Source organism: Panthera leo, chromosome E1 (genome assembly GCF_018350215.1).
Source record: "Panthera leo isolate Ple1 chromosome E1, P.leo_Ple1_pat1.1, whole genome shotgun sequence".
NCBI lineage: Eukaryota > Metazoa > Chordata > Mammalia > Carnivora > Felidae > Panthera > Panthera leo.
This window is the reverse complement of record NC_056692.1, coordinates 16360667-16376947: the sequence shown is the minus strand read 5'-3', so window position 1 is coordinate 16376947 and position 16281 is coordinate 16360667. Positions and strand designations below refer to the sequence as shown.

The 16281-nt window shown below is 37.0% G+C and overlaps 1 protein-coding gene across 1 annotated transcript in view; it reads left to right on the top strand.

The window, feature by feature from the left end:
- Positions 1-16281, top strand: part of CPD (carboxypeptidase D) — an 80813-nt gene that overhangs the window by 23909 nt on the left and 40623 nt on the right. Inside the window, exons 3-7 of the mRNA XM_042917187.1 lie at positions 7043-7185; positions 7980-8149; positions 9167-9516; positions 10913-11104; positions 12207-12374. Coding sequence (XP_042773121.1) covers positions 7043-7185; positions 7980-8149; positions 9167-9516; positions 10913-11104; positions 12207-12374 — 1023 coding nt within the window. The remainder of the gene's footprint in view (positions 1-7042; positions 7186-7979; positions 8150-9166; positions 9517-10912; positions 11105-12206; positions 12375-16281) is intronic.

The window sequence follows — 16281 nt, the reverse complement described above, 5'->3', positions numbered from 1 at the left end:
AAGTCCCTATTATCATTCTTATTTTTTAAGGTTTTTGGATGTTGTCATCCATTTATTTTTCCAGATTCTAAATCATTTTGTTCAGTCCCAATAAGAATCTACTTTTCTGAGTAATATTTGTAAATTAATTTCAGGGAAATTGATATCTGTATAAGCCTCCTATCTAGAAGTGTGAAATCTACATCCCTCAGTAAAATTTTACATTAACTTATTGATTATGTATTTTATTACATTTAATCCTATATGTATTATGGGTTTTGTTGCTGAAATCTTTTTTTCCATTATATTTTCTGATTATTGCTAAAATATGGGAAAGGAATTGATTTTTGAATTTTTTTAATGTAGTATAGTCATCCTTTTATTTCCAATACTATTTTACATGGCTTTCTGTTAGTGTCTTATCAAAGGAACATTTGGGGAATGTATGCCAAGATTTAATTCATATTTTGTGTTTCCACTAGATTCTATGCTGTGAAACTAACATTAACTTGACAAAGATGTGTTACAGTTAGGTACATTCACTGTAATATTTTCTCAAATCTATGGGACCTACAAAAAGAATTTTGTCTCCGCGAATCTGACCTTTAGTTTTGGATTGTTTTTAGGGTTATATGATTTTTAAAAATGGCTATAGTGTGTGCTTTGTGGGATTGGACGCTGCTGGATATAGTTTCTTGAAGTCTTATTTTAATTTTTATTTACTTTTTAAAAAATTTTATTTTGGGGGGCACCTGGGTGGCTCAGTCGGTTAAGCATCCAACTTCAGCTCAGGTCATGATCTCACGGTACGTGGGTTCAAGCCCTGCATTGGGCTCTGTGCTGACAGCTCGAAGCCTGGAGCCTGCTTCAGATTCTATGTCTCCCTCTCTTTCTCTGCCCCTCCCCTGCTCATGCTCTGTCTCTCTCTGTCTCAAAAAATAAACTTTTTTGGAGCACCTGGGTGGCTCAGTCGGTTGGGCGTCTGACTTCAGCTCAGGTCATGATCTTACACTCCGTGAGTTCAAGCCCCGTGTCGGGCTCTGTGCTGACAGCTCGGAGCCTGGAGCCTGCTTCGGATTCTGTGACTCCTTCTCTCTCTGCCCCTCCGCCTCTCACTCTGTCTCTTTTTCAAAAATAAATAAACATTAAAAAAAATAAAAATAATAAAAATAAAAAAATAAACTTTTTAAATGTTTATTAAACATTAAGAGAGAGAGAGAGAGAGAGAAAGCGCACGCATGTACGTAAGCAGGGGAGGGGCAGAGAGAGAGGGGGACAGAGGATGTGAAGCTGACTCTCTGCTGATAGCAGCAAGCCCAATATGGGGCTTAAACTCATGAGCCACGAGATCATGACCTGAGCCAATGTTGGACACTCAACGACTGAGCCACTCGGGTGCTCCGAAGTCTTATTTCTTAAAGACTTCTGTCCTTACCCTCCACCCCCCACTCCAGGAATATATTTATATGTGTCATTGATTGGCACTGGCTAATTACAGTACTATTAAAGTTAAGTGTAAAAAGCTGATTAGATAATACTCCAAAATATTACTGTAAACATGGTCTTGTTGTTGCTCTTAGCTAGTATTTCTTAAATTGCTACTGAAGTAAGACAATTAAGGGACAGACAAAAGAATGCCAGAACTCAAGCCTGGTGATTATAGTGTTGTAAGCAGTCTACTTCACTGCCTTCTGGCATAATTCAAGTGTGAGTTGGCCATGTTTGCAATTTAACACAGTAAGTTTTACATATGCAAAAAAAACTTGTATTAGTCGTACTTGCATTCTTCTGAAATTGTTATTTTTATGTGTTCTGTGTTCTGCTTCCTCACCAAGACTTTAAACTCTGAATGAAGGTATGTCTCTTAGGATGCCTGGGTTGCTTAGTTGGTTGAGCATCAGACTTCGCATGGGATCATGATCTCACGGTGTATGAGTTCGGTTTGTGAATTCCAGCCCCAAATTGGGCTCGCTGATGTCAGCACAGATCCTGCTTCGGATCCTCTGTGCCCCCTTCTCTCTGTACTTCCCCCACTCATACTCTCTCTCTCAAAAACAAACATTAAAAATCATAAAAAAATAAATAATAAACATTAAGAAAAAAGGTATGTCTCTTATTTATAAATCCATATAATCTTAGTATAATGTCTTACACACAATGACCATTGTACTATGACCAATATGGTAGTAAGAATTGGAAAAGATTTGGGCCCCTGGGTGGCTCAGTCGGTTAAGCATCCAACTTCAGGTCAGGTCATGATCTCGTGGTTCATGGGTTTGAGCCCTGCATGGGGTTCCATGCTGACAGCTCAGAGCCTGGAGCCTGCTTTGAATTCTGTGTCTCCCTCTCTCTCTCTGCCCCTCCCCCACTCGTGTTCTGTCTCTCTTCCTCTCTCTCAAAAATAAATAAACGTTAAAAAAAATTTTTTTAAAGAATTGGAAAAGATTAATAAATATTATGTATGATGAATGGTACGTGTATGTCCACATGTGTACATACAAATGAGAGTTAACCAAAGATAATCATAGATGCCAGACCCAAAGTGAGTACCAAGATGTTGGACAATAAGCAGAAGCCAAAAGATGGATATGTTGCCTTCTAAGAAAAAGGTAAAGACCAAGTTACTGGGCTTGTGGTGGTTATGAACTTGCCTATATTCTAGGAAGACAAGTCTGTTTGATATCTCTACATAGATATTCAATGGGCATTCAATTTTAATACATTCAAAACAGTAATCTTAATTAGCTACTTAGTTTCATTCCTTCAACACATGTTTACTGAAAGACTACTGTTTGCCAGATACTCTTCTAGTATTTGGACTGTCCATCAGTGAGTGTAGCAGCTATCTCTGCTCTTACGTTGCTTATAATCTAGTAGGGAGAAATAGGCAGTAAATAATAAACTTAATAGGTAAATTGTTAAGTACTGTAGAAAAAAAAGAAGTACAAAAGGGTGAGGGGAATTGCAAGCATTGGTGGGATGGGCTTGGGGATAGTGGTGGGGAAAAAGTAAGTAGCAACTTTAAATGGGGAAGTCAGGGCGAGCCTCACTGTCAAGTTGAAATTGGAGCAAAGAGCTGGAGGTAAGGGCGTTAGTCAGGCACGGCTATCTGGGAGAGAACATACCAGGCAAAGGGAAGAGTTAGAGCAGAGACCCAAATTCAGGAGGTACCTAGTGTGTCCACTGAACAGCAGGGAGGCCATTGTGGTGAATGCAGAGTGATGGAGAGAGTATGAAAGGAGGTTAAAGGGGGAAGGGAAATGGTGGAAGACAAATCATGTAGGGCCTTAGGCTGCTGTAAAGACTTTGGCTTTTAGTCTGAGTGAAAAGGGGAGTCATTGTACAAAAGAATAACACCTGACTTACATTTTAACAGAATGAATCTGGCATCTCTGATGAGGAAAAATATATATAGAAGGGCAAGGGCAGGTACAGGAAGACCTGTTAAGAGTGATTGAAGAAATCCAGGCAGATAAAGGATGGTGGCTTGTACCAGGGCCGCAGCCATGGAGGCGAGGAGAAATCTTTGGATTCTGCATTTTGAAGTTAGAGTTGGCATGATTTTATGATACTTTAGATTGGAATGTGACTCCAAAGGCTTTTGGCCTGAACAACTGGAAGGATAGATGTGCCATTAGCCTTGATAAGAGAGCTGCTAGTGGAGCAGGTTTGGAGAAGATGAAGATACGTTAAGTTTGTGCTATCCAAGTAGAGATGTTGAATAGGCAATTAGATGTTTGAGTCTGGAGTCTGGGAAAGAGGTCTAGGCTAGAGCTAGAAATTTGAGAATTGTCAGCGTGTAGATAATATTTAAAGCATGGAGCTGCATGAGACATCAAAGGAATAAGAGAAGAGGACCAAAGACAGAGCTTAGGCATGTCTTGTCTGTTTCCTTTGTTCTTCATCTTTTCAGTTAATGGCAGTACTATTTGCTAGTTTCTCAAGCCAGAAATCTAGAGGTCATCCTTGATTCATATAAACAAGTCCTATGGACATCCAAATCTGTCCACTTCATCTCCACTACCAACCTAGTCCAAGCCATCGTTTTCTTTTAATTCATCTCTCTGCTTCCCCTTTGTCCCCCTGCCCCTAGTCATTTTCCAACCAGCAGTCAAAATGGTCTTTTAAAAAGGCAAGTCAGATCATATCATACCTCTGCCCAAAACCCTTCAATGTCCTTTTCAGCAAGGGTAGCAATCAACAGAGGCAACCTACAGATTAGTAAATGGGCAAAGGACTTGAATAGACAGTTCTTCAAAGAAAATATACAAATGGCCAATAAGTATATGAAGAGATGCTCAATATCACTAATCATCAGGAAAAGCAAATCATAACCACAATGACTTATCACCTTACACTTCTTTGGGTTGGTCACTATTGAAAAAAGACAAAATAGCAAATGTTGGAGAGGATGTGGAGAATTGGAACCCTGCATGGTTGGAATATAAAAATAGTGCAGCTGCTATAGGAAATGGTATGGAGCTTCCTCAAAAAGTTAGAAATAGAATTACCATATGATTCAGCAATCCTACTTCTAAGTATATATACAAAAGAATTGAAAGCAGGATCTTGAAAAGATAATTACACACCCATGTTCACTGCAACATTGTTTACAGTTGCCAAGAGACAACCTAAATGTCCACTGACAGTTGAACGGATACAGAAAATGTGGTATACACATACAATGGAATATTATTCTGCCCCAAAACAGGAAGAAACCACATCTGATAAAGGACTGTTACCCAAAATATATGAAAAAATCTTAAAACTCCACAATAAGAAAATAACAACCTGATTGAAAAATGGGCCAAAGACCTTAACAGATACCTCAACAAAGAAGTTAAACGGGTGGCAAACATGCAAAGATGCTCCATATTGTATGTCATCAGGGAAATGCAAATGAAAGCAATAGGTTACCACTACGCACCTAGCAGAATGGCCAAAATCCAGAACACTGACAACAGCTAATGCTGACGAAGATGTAGAGCAACAGGAATTCTCTTTCATTGTTGGTAGGGGGATGCAAAATGGTACAACCACTTCGGAAGATAGTGTGGTTGTTTCTGAAAAACTAAACATACTTACTATATGATCCAGCAACCATGCTCCTTGGTATTTACCCAAAGGAGTTGAAAACTTACGTCCACACAAAAGTCTGCACACAGATGTTTACAGTAGCTTTAGTCATAATTGCCAGAACTTGGAAGCAATGGGGCAGCTGGGTGGCTCAGTCGATTGAGCATCCAACTCTTGATTTCGGCTCAGGTCACTATCTCATGGTTGTGAGGTTGAGCCCGCAGCAGGCTCTATGCTGGGCATGGAACCTGCTTGGGATTCTCTCTCTTCTTCTCTCTCTCTCTGTCCCTCCTCCGCTTGCACTTACTCTCTCTCTCTCTCTCTCTCTCTCTCCATCTCTCCATCTCCCTCTCTCAAAATAAACATCTAAAAAAGTTTCCAAAAATGTTGGAAGCGACCAACACACGCTTCAGTAGGTGATCAGGTAAAATAAACTGTGGTACGTTCATACAATGGCATATTATTCAGTACTAAAAAGAAAACTATCAAGTCATGAAAAGACATGAAGAGGCCTTAAATACCTACTGCTAAATGGAAGGAACCAATCTGAAAAGGCTACATACTGTATGACTCCAACTATATGACATTCTGGAACAGGCAAAACCATACAGAAATAGTAAAAAGATTAGTAGTTGCCAGAGGTTAAGGAAGAGGAAGGGATAAATACATGGAGCACAATGAATTTTTTTTTTTTTAATGTTTGTTTATTTTGAGAGAGCATGAGTGAGGAAGGGGCAGAGAGAGAGAGGGAGACACAGAATCCGAAGCAGGCTCCAGGCTTTGAGCTGTCAGCACAGAGCCCAACATGGGGCTCAAACTCACAAAACATGAGATCATGACCTGAGCCAAAGTCAGACACTCAACCGACTAAGCCACCCAGGTGCCCCGGAGCACAGTGAATTTTTAGGGCAGTGAAACTACACTATATGATACTGGAATGATGGAAACATGTCATTATACATTTGTCAAAACCCTTAGAATATACAATACCAAGAGTGAACCCTAATGTAATTTATGGACTTTGAGTGGTAAGGAAGTGTCAACAATGTAGGTTTATTAGTTGTAACAAATGTACCACTCTGGTGCAGATGTTGATAAGGAGAGACTCCATTCTTGTGAATGGGCAGGGGGTATATGGCAGATCCCTGTACCTTCTGCTCAGTTTTGTTGTAAACCTAAAATTGCCCTAAAAAATAAAGTCTATTTTTAAAAATCGAGTGACAGGAATGATAAGGTAATAAGCTTTCTACGGAATGAGTGAGTGGGCTTATATGGGTGTAGAAGTGGTGAAAGTAGTTGGCTATGGATGCCTCTTCCCCTTTTTACTTCCCTCTCCCATTGAACACATTTTGAAAGGGTTTGTTGTGTCTTCTCCCCCACGCCCCCGATTTGTGTCACTGCACCACCCTGGATTTGGCCTTTCTTTTTTTCTCTTGCCACCTTCTTCATAAAAGGGAGTACAGTTAGAATAGTAGGCACTTAATGCTTGGCATGAACATCCTTCACAACTTTAAGATCATGTGTATCTTTCATGCTCATGCTATCAAAAATCTTAACCTCTCTCTTTGTATCCTACTTCTTACATTTGTAAAATGGGTGAGATAGTAACACCTGCTTCATACACTTGTTGTAAAGATTAAATGTTAATACTCATAGAGCTCATAGAATAGGTCTGGCATGTAGTAAACACTCAAATTGTAGAGCTGTTAGCATTATTGCTATTGTTATTAACCCATATGTTTATGCTCTTCCTAACTGTTCATCCCACCAGTCAAATACATTTGCTTTACGTATGCATATTCCTTTTTGGTGTATATTCCTTTATCCTTCCTTCTTAGTCTCCTCTATAATCCAAGAACTTTCTGCAATTTCAAACAATTTTATGAAAAGAAAATTTATACATGCAGAGATGACTGATTTAATTTCTTTGGTCTTTCTGAGAGTAAAATTCCAAGAGTAAACTTACTTTTTTTCCTTTATGTTACAGGTGGCATGCAAGATTACAATTATGTATGGGCCAACTGTTTTGAGATCACATTAGAACTGTCTTGTTGCAAGTACCCCCCTGCTTCACAGCTTCGACAAGAATGGGAGAACAATCGTGAGTCTTTGATCACATTGATTGAAAAGGTAAAAGTAGCTGAATGGAAGGGTGGGATACAGAAATAATGGATGATATAAGGGAGAAATTCAATTGCATATAAGTAGCAATCTTTAACCATTCATTTCCTCCAGAGGGCTTTCTCTGATTGTCCTAGAACACTTTTATAAACTGAAACAATCAGGTTTGTACTGTCAGGTTCTTACAATGTCATGTGATCATATGAGCTAGAGAGGCTTTACCGCTGTATGAACCATGGACGCAAGTTTAATTTAAACATCAGGCAGGATAATATACTATTGGATATACCAGCAATTATTACTTAATGAGAAATTATCGCTTGTAGAGAAAATTAGAAGTCTGGTTTAGAGGAAAGGGAATTTCAAAAGTCTATTACTAGTCTAGATGTCAGACACATATGACTTAAGTTTAAGGATTTAATATTTTTGTTTATATTTTATTTTAACTTGGAGGCATTGAAAAATATTTCAGGGAAATAGTAGTAACATACTTTTTTAGGAATTCTAGCATCAGAGGCACCTGGGTTACTCAGTCAGTTAAGCGTCCAACTCTTGGCTTTGGTTTAGGTCATGATCTCATGGTTTGTGGGATCAGCCTCTGTTCTGACAACACAGAGACTGCTTCGGATTTTCTCTCTCCCTCTCTCTTTTTGCCCCTCCCCCACTCATGCACGCTCTCTTTCTCTCAAAATAAAATAAATAAACTTAAAAAAAAAGAAATTCTATCATCAATGCAGAGGGGTTATGCTCTCTTGCCTTCTGAATTATTTTTGAGCAGTCTACTTTGATTCTTGTTTTTTTAGGTCCACATTGGAGTTAAAGGATTTGTTAAAGATTCAGTAACGGGATCTGGCTTAGAGAACGCAACCATCTCAGTGGCTGGTATTAATCATAATATCACAACAGGCAGATTTGGTGATTTCCACAGATTACTTGTTCCTGGAACTTACAACATTACAGCAGTTTTAACTGGGTAAGAATTTAAACTAGACTCTAGGGGTGCCTCGGTGGCTCAGTTGGTTGAGCATCTGACTTCGGCTCAGGTCATGATCTCACAGTCCATGAGTTCGAGCCCCATGTCAGGCTCTGTGCTGACAGCTCAGAGCCTGGAGCCTGCTTCGGATTCTGTGTCTCCCTCTTTCTCTGCCCCTCCTCTGCTCATGCTCTGTCTCAAAAATAAATAAAAACATTAAGAAAACATTTTAAACTAGACTCTAAAAATATCAAGCCTCTGTTTATAGCTAAGACAGAAATATAGTCTAGGAAATGTTTGCTCTATCTGGCCTTTGTTTTTCCTTGTATAATGAGAATATAGTATTGTGGAGGCTTTTGTCACATAGTCTAACAGTACAACTGGATATGAAGTATGGTTGTAAAATTGTGAGGAAGGACCAGTTTAAAAGGTTGATTCAAAAGATGGTCAGCTGTGTAAAACGTTGCCTCAAAGCTAATGAATAACAGAGTAGAACAAACTCAGAGCTCTGAAAAAGACATTTTAAAGAGCTGTCTTATCATCTGCTTTCTAATATATGAAATGAGTGGTTTCTGACCTCCCCTGAGCACCTTTCTGCAAGCTTGGCTTGCTAAGGATTTAATTGAAAACCTTTCATTTAATTCTGAATTCCCCTATTTAGAAAGGTAGTTGGAAAGTCAGTTTGACAAGGCACAGCAAGGAATGGGATGCAGTGGGTGAATGACCTCTGTGTTTCATATTATTTTCTCCTTGGCAGGCAATTTTTGGTAAGCATTCTAATGTGTGGTACTGAGAAGATGGTAAGAGAAATAGCTCTTTAAAGATGTCATCAGGAATTCTCTGAGATCGTATCCTAAAAGTCTTGAATTTACCCATTTATCTGTATTTCGTTCGAATTTTGATAGATCACTAAGTGTAAAAGTCTGAAAGGGCTATTGTGCTTTTACAATGTAAAAGCATCGTGTGTTTGAATTTAACTGCAAGCCACCCACTTTTTAAAAAAAAATTTTTTTGCAGGTATATGCCACTGACTATTAATAACATAATAGTGAAAGAAGGACCAGCCACAAAGGTGAATTTTTCCCTTCGGCCAACTGTGGCTTCAATAATCCCTGACACAACTGAGATGGTAGTAACCGCTAGCACAGTTGCTCTGCTTAATAATCTTCCTGGAACCCAATCCTTACACCAGCCAATTCAGCCAAAGGACTTTCATCACCACCATTTCCCTGATATGGAAATCTTCCTGAGAAGGTTTGCCAATGAATATCCTAACATCACCCGGCTTTATTCTTTGGGAAAATCAGTAGAGTCAAGAGAACTTTATGTAATGGAGATATCTGATAACCCAGGTGTCCATGAACCAGGTAATTTGTGTGGTCTTATACATAATCTCAGTAGTGCCTTTCAGAACTATGTACCATATTTCTATGTTTCATCTAGAAATGTCACTTTTAGAATGTATGAGTGGAATAAAGAAAATAACCAATCTTTGGCGAGAAAAGAAGAAAATCCATGTATTTAATAAACTGTATAGATTAGATTTTTTCTGCTAATAGTACTTTTTAAATTTTTTAAATTTTGTTTAAATCCAAGTTAGTTAACATATAGTGTAATAATGGTTTCAGGAGTAGAATTTAGTGGTTCATCACTTACATACAACACCCATGTTCATTCCAACAAGTGCCCTCTGTAATGCCCTCACTCATTTAGTCCATCCCCCTACCCAACACCCCTCCAACAACACTCAGTTTGTTCTCTGTATTTAGGAGTCTTTTATGGTTTGCCTCCCTCTCTGTTTTTATCTTCTTTTTGCTTCCCTTCCCCTATGTTCATCTCTTCTCTTTCTTAATTTCCACATATGAGTGAAATCATATACTATTTAACTTTCTCTGACTGACTTATTTCACTTAGCATAATACACTGCAGTTCCATCCACGTTGTCACAAATGGCAAGATTTCATTCTTTTTGATTGCAGAGTAACATTCCAGTGTGTGTGTGTGTGTGTGTGTGTGTGTGTGTGTGTGTGTGTGTATACATACCACATCTTCTTTATGCATTTGTCAGTCAATGGACATTTGGGCTCTTTACATAATTTGGCTCTTGTTGATAGTACTGCTAAAAACATTGGGGTGTATGTGCCCCTTTGAATCAGCATTTGTGCATCTTTTGTGTAAATTGTATCTTTTGGATAAATTCCTAGTAGTGCAATTGCTAGGTCATATGGTAGTTGTATTTTTAATTTTTTGAGGAACCTCCACACTGTTTTCCAGAGTGGCTGCACCAGTTTGCATTCCCACCAGCAGGGCAAAAGTGTTCCCCTTTCTCCACATCCTTGCCAACATCTGTTATTGCCTGAATTGTTAATTTTAGCCATTCTGACAGGTGTGAGGTGGTATCTCATTGTGGTTTTGATTTGTATTTCCCTGATGATGAGTTGAACATCTTTTCATGTGTCTGTTAGGCATCTGGATGTCTTCTTTGGAAAAGTGTCTATTCATGTCTTTTCCTAATGGTATTTTTATTTTCATATTATATGGGTGTGTGTGTGTCTGTGTCTGTTTGTGTATGCTTTGAGCCTGCTTAGACATATATGTTAGTAAGGAAGCTGCTTTATAACATACTTTTCACTGCTTCTTTTGCCAAAATATATCTTTTAAAAAATTTTTAGTTCAGGGTCTTTGTATGTGTTGGGGAAAAAATAGAGTCCATGACAAATAAAAAGGTAAAAAGACTTTTCCATGTAATCTTTTTGTTTTCAGGTGAACCGGAATTTAAGTACATTGGAAATATGCATGGAAATGAAGTGGTTGGACGAGAACTGCTGTTGAACCTCATTGAATACCTTTGTAAGAACTTTGGAACAGACCCTGAAGTGACGGATCTAGTTCTCAGCACTCGAATTCACCTTATGCCATCCATGAATCCTGATGGGTATGAAAAGGCCCAGGAAGGTAAAGAAGAGGCGTCTATTAATGCAGACCTTTTCGATCATCATATGTTATGATTATTTGGAAGTAGAAGAGAATTTGAATTGGTTGTTTCCTCAGAATTTCTTCTTATTTTGTTCTTATAATATATAATTGTTGCAGCTTTTGTATTCTTAAAAGATAGGCTAGTTCAGTCAACAATTATGATATCAAGTTTATACATATATATGTAAATATATATACATAAATATGTATAAATATATATAATTTAAAAATTTATTTATTTTTGGGAGAGCGCAAGCAGGGAAGGGGCAGAGAGAGGGGGACAGAGGATCCTAAGTGGGCTCTGTGCTGATAAGTTGACAGCAGTGAGCCAGATGTGGGCTTGAACTCATGAACCACAAGATCATGACCTGAGCTGAAGTTGGACGCTAAACCGACTGAGTCACCCAGGTGCCCCTATCAAGTTTATATTTAATGGAGTTTTCCACTTTGGTAATGGCTCTTATTTACTAAAAAATAATGTATGTTTTTTTCACTCACTTTCAGATTTTTCTCATCATAATGATAATAATAGGGTTCCACTCCTTTTTAAAGGGACATAAACTTAAGTTCAACCCTTTTTTCTCCATCTGGTTAAACTTCCAACTATGTTCTTGATTAGCTTTTCATGATATGTTAGTGTAAGCATACCACAATTTTCTTACTTCCATTTGGTCTGTTTCTTTACAATGTTTTAGTGACCTCTGTACTGGTAAAATAGAACTTCCTTCTGATCAGTCGTGTCCACTCAACATTGTAATTATGTCATTGTATATGGATTATTGACAGTTGAGTAGTACTAACAATATAGTTTATATAGTTGGATTTTTTTCCTCTCAAAGTATGAACAGAGGGCAGAAATGAAAGGATAATGGTTTTACTTCTCTGTTCAAAAGATCTGGAAGAGATAACACCTTATTAATATACAATACAAAAAAGATGTGTCTTTTAATCATAGTGTGCTTATTCGGAGTGAAGCCTGATGTGTTCACATTTACCTTTGAGTTAAGATTAGCTGAAGTAGTATGTGTTGGATTAAAATGTAAGTGAAACATGGCTTAAATTTGAGCTCTTTATCATACAGGAGATTCCGTGAGTGTAATTGGCAGAAACAACAGCAACAACTTTGACCTGAACCGAAATTTCCCAGACCAGTTCTTTCAGATCACAGATCCTACCCAACCAGAAACTATTGCTGTAATGAGCTGGATGAAGTCCTATCCATTTGTACTGTCAGCAAACCTGCATGGAGGTAATAGCAACTTGATATTCCAGTAATTAATTCTTGTTGAGAGCATTTGAAAATCCTGGTGGAATTTTATCTGTTTATAGTCTTAGGCTGTCTCAAAACTGGTATCCTGTTACTGCTTTTGCAGCAGACAGTAATAAAGATCTTTTCTCATTGCTTTTTAAGCTAGTTTTCTGGCTGTTTTCTCCCTTCCCCTCCCACATACTCCTTCCCTATTTTCTTCTCCCTCCTATCCTCCTCCCTATCTCTCTCTCCCCTTGTCCTTCTCACCCTCCTCTCTTCCCTGCCTCTCTCCCTGCCCTTGCTTTGTTCTTCAAATGTTTTATATTTATCCCTCACATGTGTTTTATATTTGTCTCTCTCACTGGGAATTTAGTAGCATACTCTTTGTGATTCAGAAAAATTAAACACTAACAAATTGGAAATCTTTAGTGCTTTTTTCCCTAAAATTTAATAAACCCTTTTATGTAGGTTTATAAGACATGCTTTTATTTTTTCCTTGCTATGTATTTAACTACAACACATTGGCCTTATTCTCATGTAGTGTTTGGGCTTACACACCTTCATATAATTCAGCAAGAATTGATTAGATGAATAGAATGAGAGGTCAAGATTAAAAATCATCACAATGTCCAACTAGGGCTTGTAAGTAAGAATGAAAGTGTCAATGCCAAAGTGAACAGAAAACATATGTCTACATGTAAACTTGTACATGAATATTCATAGTAGCATTATTCATTTTAACCCAAAAGTATAAACAACTCAGATATCCATGGACTGATGATTGGATAGATAAAATGTAGTATACCCATACAATTGAATATTATTTGACCATGAAAAGCAAGGAAGTCCTGGTGCATTTTATAACTTAAATGAACCTTGAAAATATGCTAAGTGATAAAAGCCAGTCACTAGAAACCATATGGTATATGACTACATTTTATGAAATGTTCAGAACAGGTAAATCCATGGAGATAGGTCATAGATTAATGGTTGCCTCAGGCTATAGTGGATAGTGGTGGGAGGAAATGGGAGTGACTGCTAATGGGTACAGGGGTTTTTTTGGCATGATGAAATTATCTGTAATTAGAAAGTAATGATGGTTGTACAACCCTGTGAATATAGTAAACAACATTGAATTATATACTTTAAGTGGATGGATTGTATGTTATGTGAATCACAGTTGACCTCCGAACAACATGAGGGGAACAGGCCCCCTGTGCAGTTGAAAATTCACGTTTTAACTTTTGACTCCCCTAAAACTTAAATAGCAGCCTACTGTTGGCCAGAAACCTTACTGATAACAATAATAGTTGGTTAACACATATTTTGTATGTTGTATGTATTGTATACCGTATTCTTACAATAAAGTAAGCTTGAGAAAAGAAAACGTTATGTTATTAGGAAAATAGTAAAGAAGAGAAATACATTTGTAGTACTGTACTGTCTTTATCAATAAAAATCCCCATGTAAATGGATTTGTGTAATTCGAACCTCTATTGTTCACAGGTCAACTGTTCATCTCAATAAAGCTGTTAAAAAAAAAAAAAAAGAGTGAAGGTATTAGCACCAGGGGTAATGGGGAAGCAATTTAGTGTCAACATATGTTGGAATATCCAATGAAGTATTACAGTTGAAATTTGATGGCATATAGATTAACCTGCCATTTTATTTTATTTTTTATTCTATTTATTTTTTAACCTGACATTTTAGAATGACAGTACACAGTTATGATATTTGTATTTAAGAAGTAAATTGAAATTCTCCAAAAACTGCTTTGAAAGCTTCCCAGTAATAGGAAAAAATATCTTTACAATTGGTAATCATGAACAATTCTCAAATACCCAAATAGGAATTATGAAGTTATAGCCTGGTTGGCAAATAATTTTTTAATATATTTCGTACCATATTTGACAGAAAATATTTTTTATTTGAGTTTCAAAGAATATTCTCAGTATATGTCACATATCATGTTGGCTAAATCTGAAAACTTAATACTAGTTACATTCCAGTGAAAATAATTTAGAGATTTCAACATGTGGTATCAAGATCTTGTCATCGGCGTGGGGGGAAATACATCTTCAATCATGTGGACGTGTTTTTTTTCCATTATATATCTTGCTATAAACTTGCCTCTTAGAACCATTTTTGCTGCATCCTGAAGGTTTGAACTGTTGTGTTTTCATTTTAATTTGTTTCCATGTACTTTTTAATTTCTTATTTTATCTCTTGGTTGACCCATTCATTATGTAGTAGCATGTTATTTAACCTCCGTGTATTTGCAGTCTTTCTAGATTTTTTTCTTGCAGCTGACTTCTAGTTTCATGACACTGTGGTCAGAAAAGGTGCATAGTATGACTTCAATCTTTTAAAATTTGTTGAGGTTTATTTTGTGGCCTAATATGTGACCTGTTCTGGGGAATAGTTCATGCGGACTTGAAAAGAATGTGTATTCTGCTGTTTTAGGATGAATATATCTTTTAAATCCATCTGGTCCAGTGTGTTATTCAAAGCCATTGTTTCCTTGATGATTTTCTATTTAGATGATCTGTCCATTGATGTAGGTGGGGTATTAAAGTCCCCTACTATTATTGTATTATTATCGATTAGTTCCTTTATGTTTGTTATTAACCTTTTTGTGTACTTGGGTGCTTCCAAGTTGGGTGCATAAGTATTTACAGTTGTGATACATTCTTGTTAGAGTGTCCCCTTTATTATTATATAGTATCATTTGTCTCTTGTTTTAGTCTTTGTTTTAAAGTCTATTCTGTGTGATATAAGTATTGCTACTCCATATTTCCTTTGACATCCATCACATGATAGATGTTTCTCTATTCCCTCAATTTCAATCTGCAGCTATCTTTAGGTCTAAAATGAGTCTCTTGTAGGCAGCATGTAGATGGATCTTGTTTTTAATCCATTCTGTCACTCTGTGTCTTCTGATTGGACCGTTTAGTCCATTTACATTCAAATTATTGATAGCTATGTATTTATTGCCATTTTATTACTTGTTTTATGATTGTTTCTGACGATTTTCTCTGATCCTTTCTTGTCTTTCTCTCTTCCATGGTTTCCATATATCTTTAGTGATATATTTGGATTTCTTTCTCTTTATTCTTTACATATTTATTAGTGCTTTTTGATTTGTGATTATCATTAGGTTTGTATATAACATCTTCTACATATAACAGTCTATATTAAGTTGATGGTTGTTTAAGTTTGAACCCATTCTTTACTCCTCTCCTCCCTATGTTTTAGGTTTATAGTGTCATATTTTACATCCTTTTATTTTATAAGTTCCTTGACTGATTTTTTACAGGAATATTCATTTTTACTGCTTTTATGTTTCCTATCTTTATACTGTCACTTTTAGTCTTTCCTTTTAACTCAAAGAGTCCTCTTTAATGTTTTTTGTAGGGCTGCTTTACTGGTCATGAGCTCCTTTAGTTTTTGTTTGTCTGAGAAATTCTATCTCTTCTTTTATTCTGAATAATAGCCTTGCTGAATGGAATATTCTTGGCTACAGGTTTTTCCCATTTAGCGCTTTGACTATATCATGCCACTCGTTTCTGTCTTGGAAAGTTTCTGCTAAAAAATCTGCTGATAGCCTTATGAGGTTTCCTTTGTATGCAACTGTCTTCTTTTGTCTTGCTGCTTTTAATATTTTTCTTTATCAGTGTATTTTTCCATTTTAATTGCAATATATCTTGGTGTGGATCTGCTTTTGTTAATTTTGTTGGGGGTTCTCTGCCTCCTGGATCTGGGTATCTGTTTCCTTCCCCAGATCAGGGAAGTTTTCAGCTATCATTTCGTCAAATAAATTCTCTGTCTGCTTTCCTCATTCTTCTTCTTCTGGTACTCCTATAATACAAATGTTGTTCCATTTGATGGAGTCACTGAGTTCCCTAAG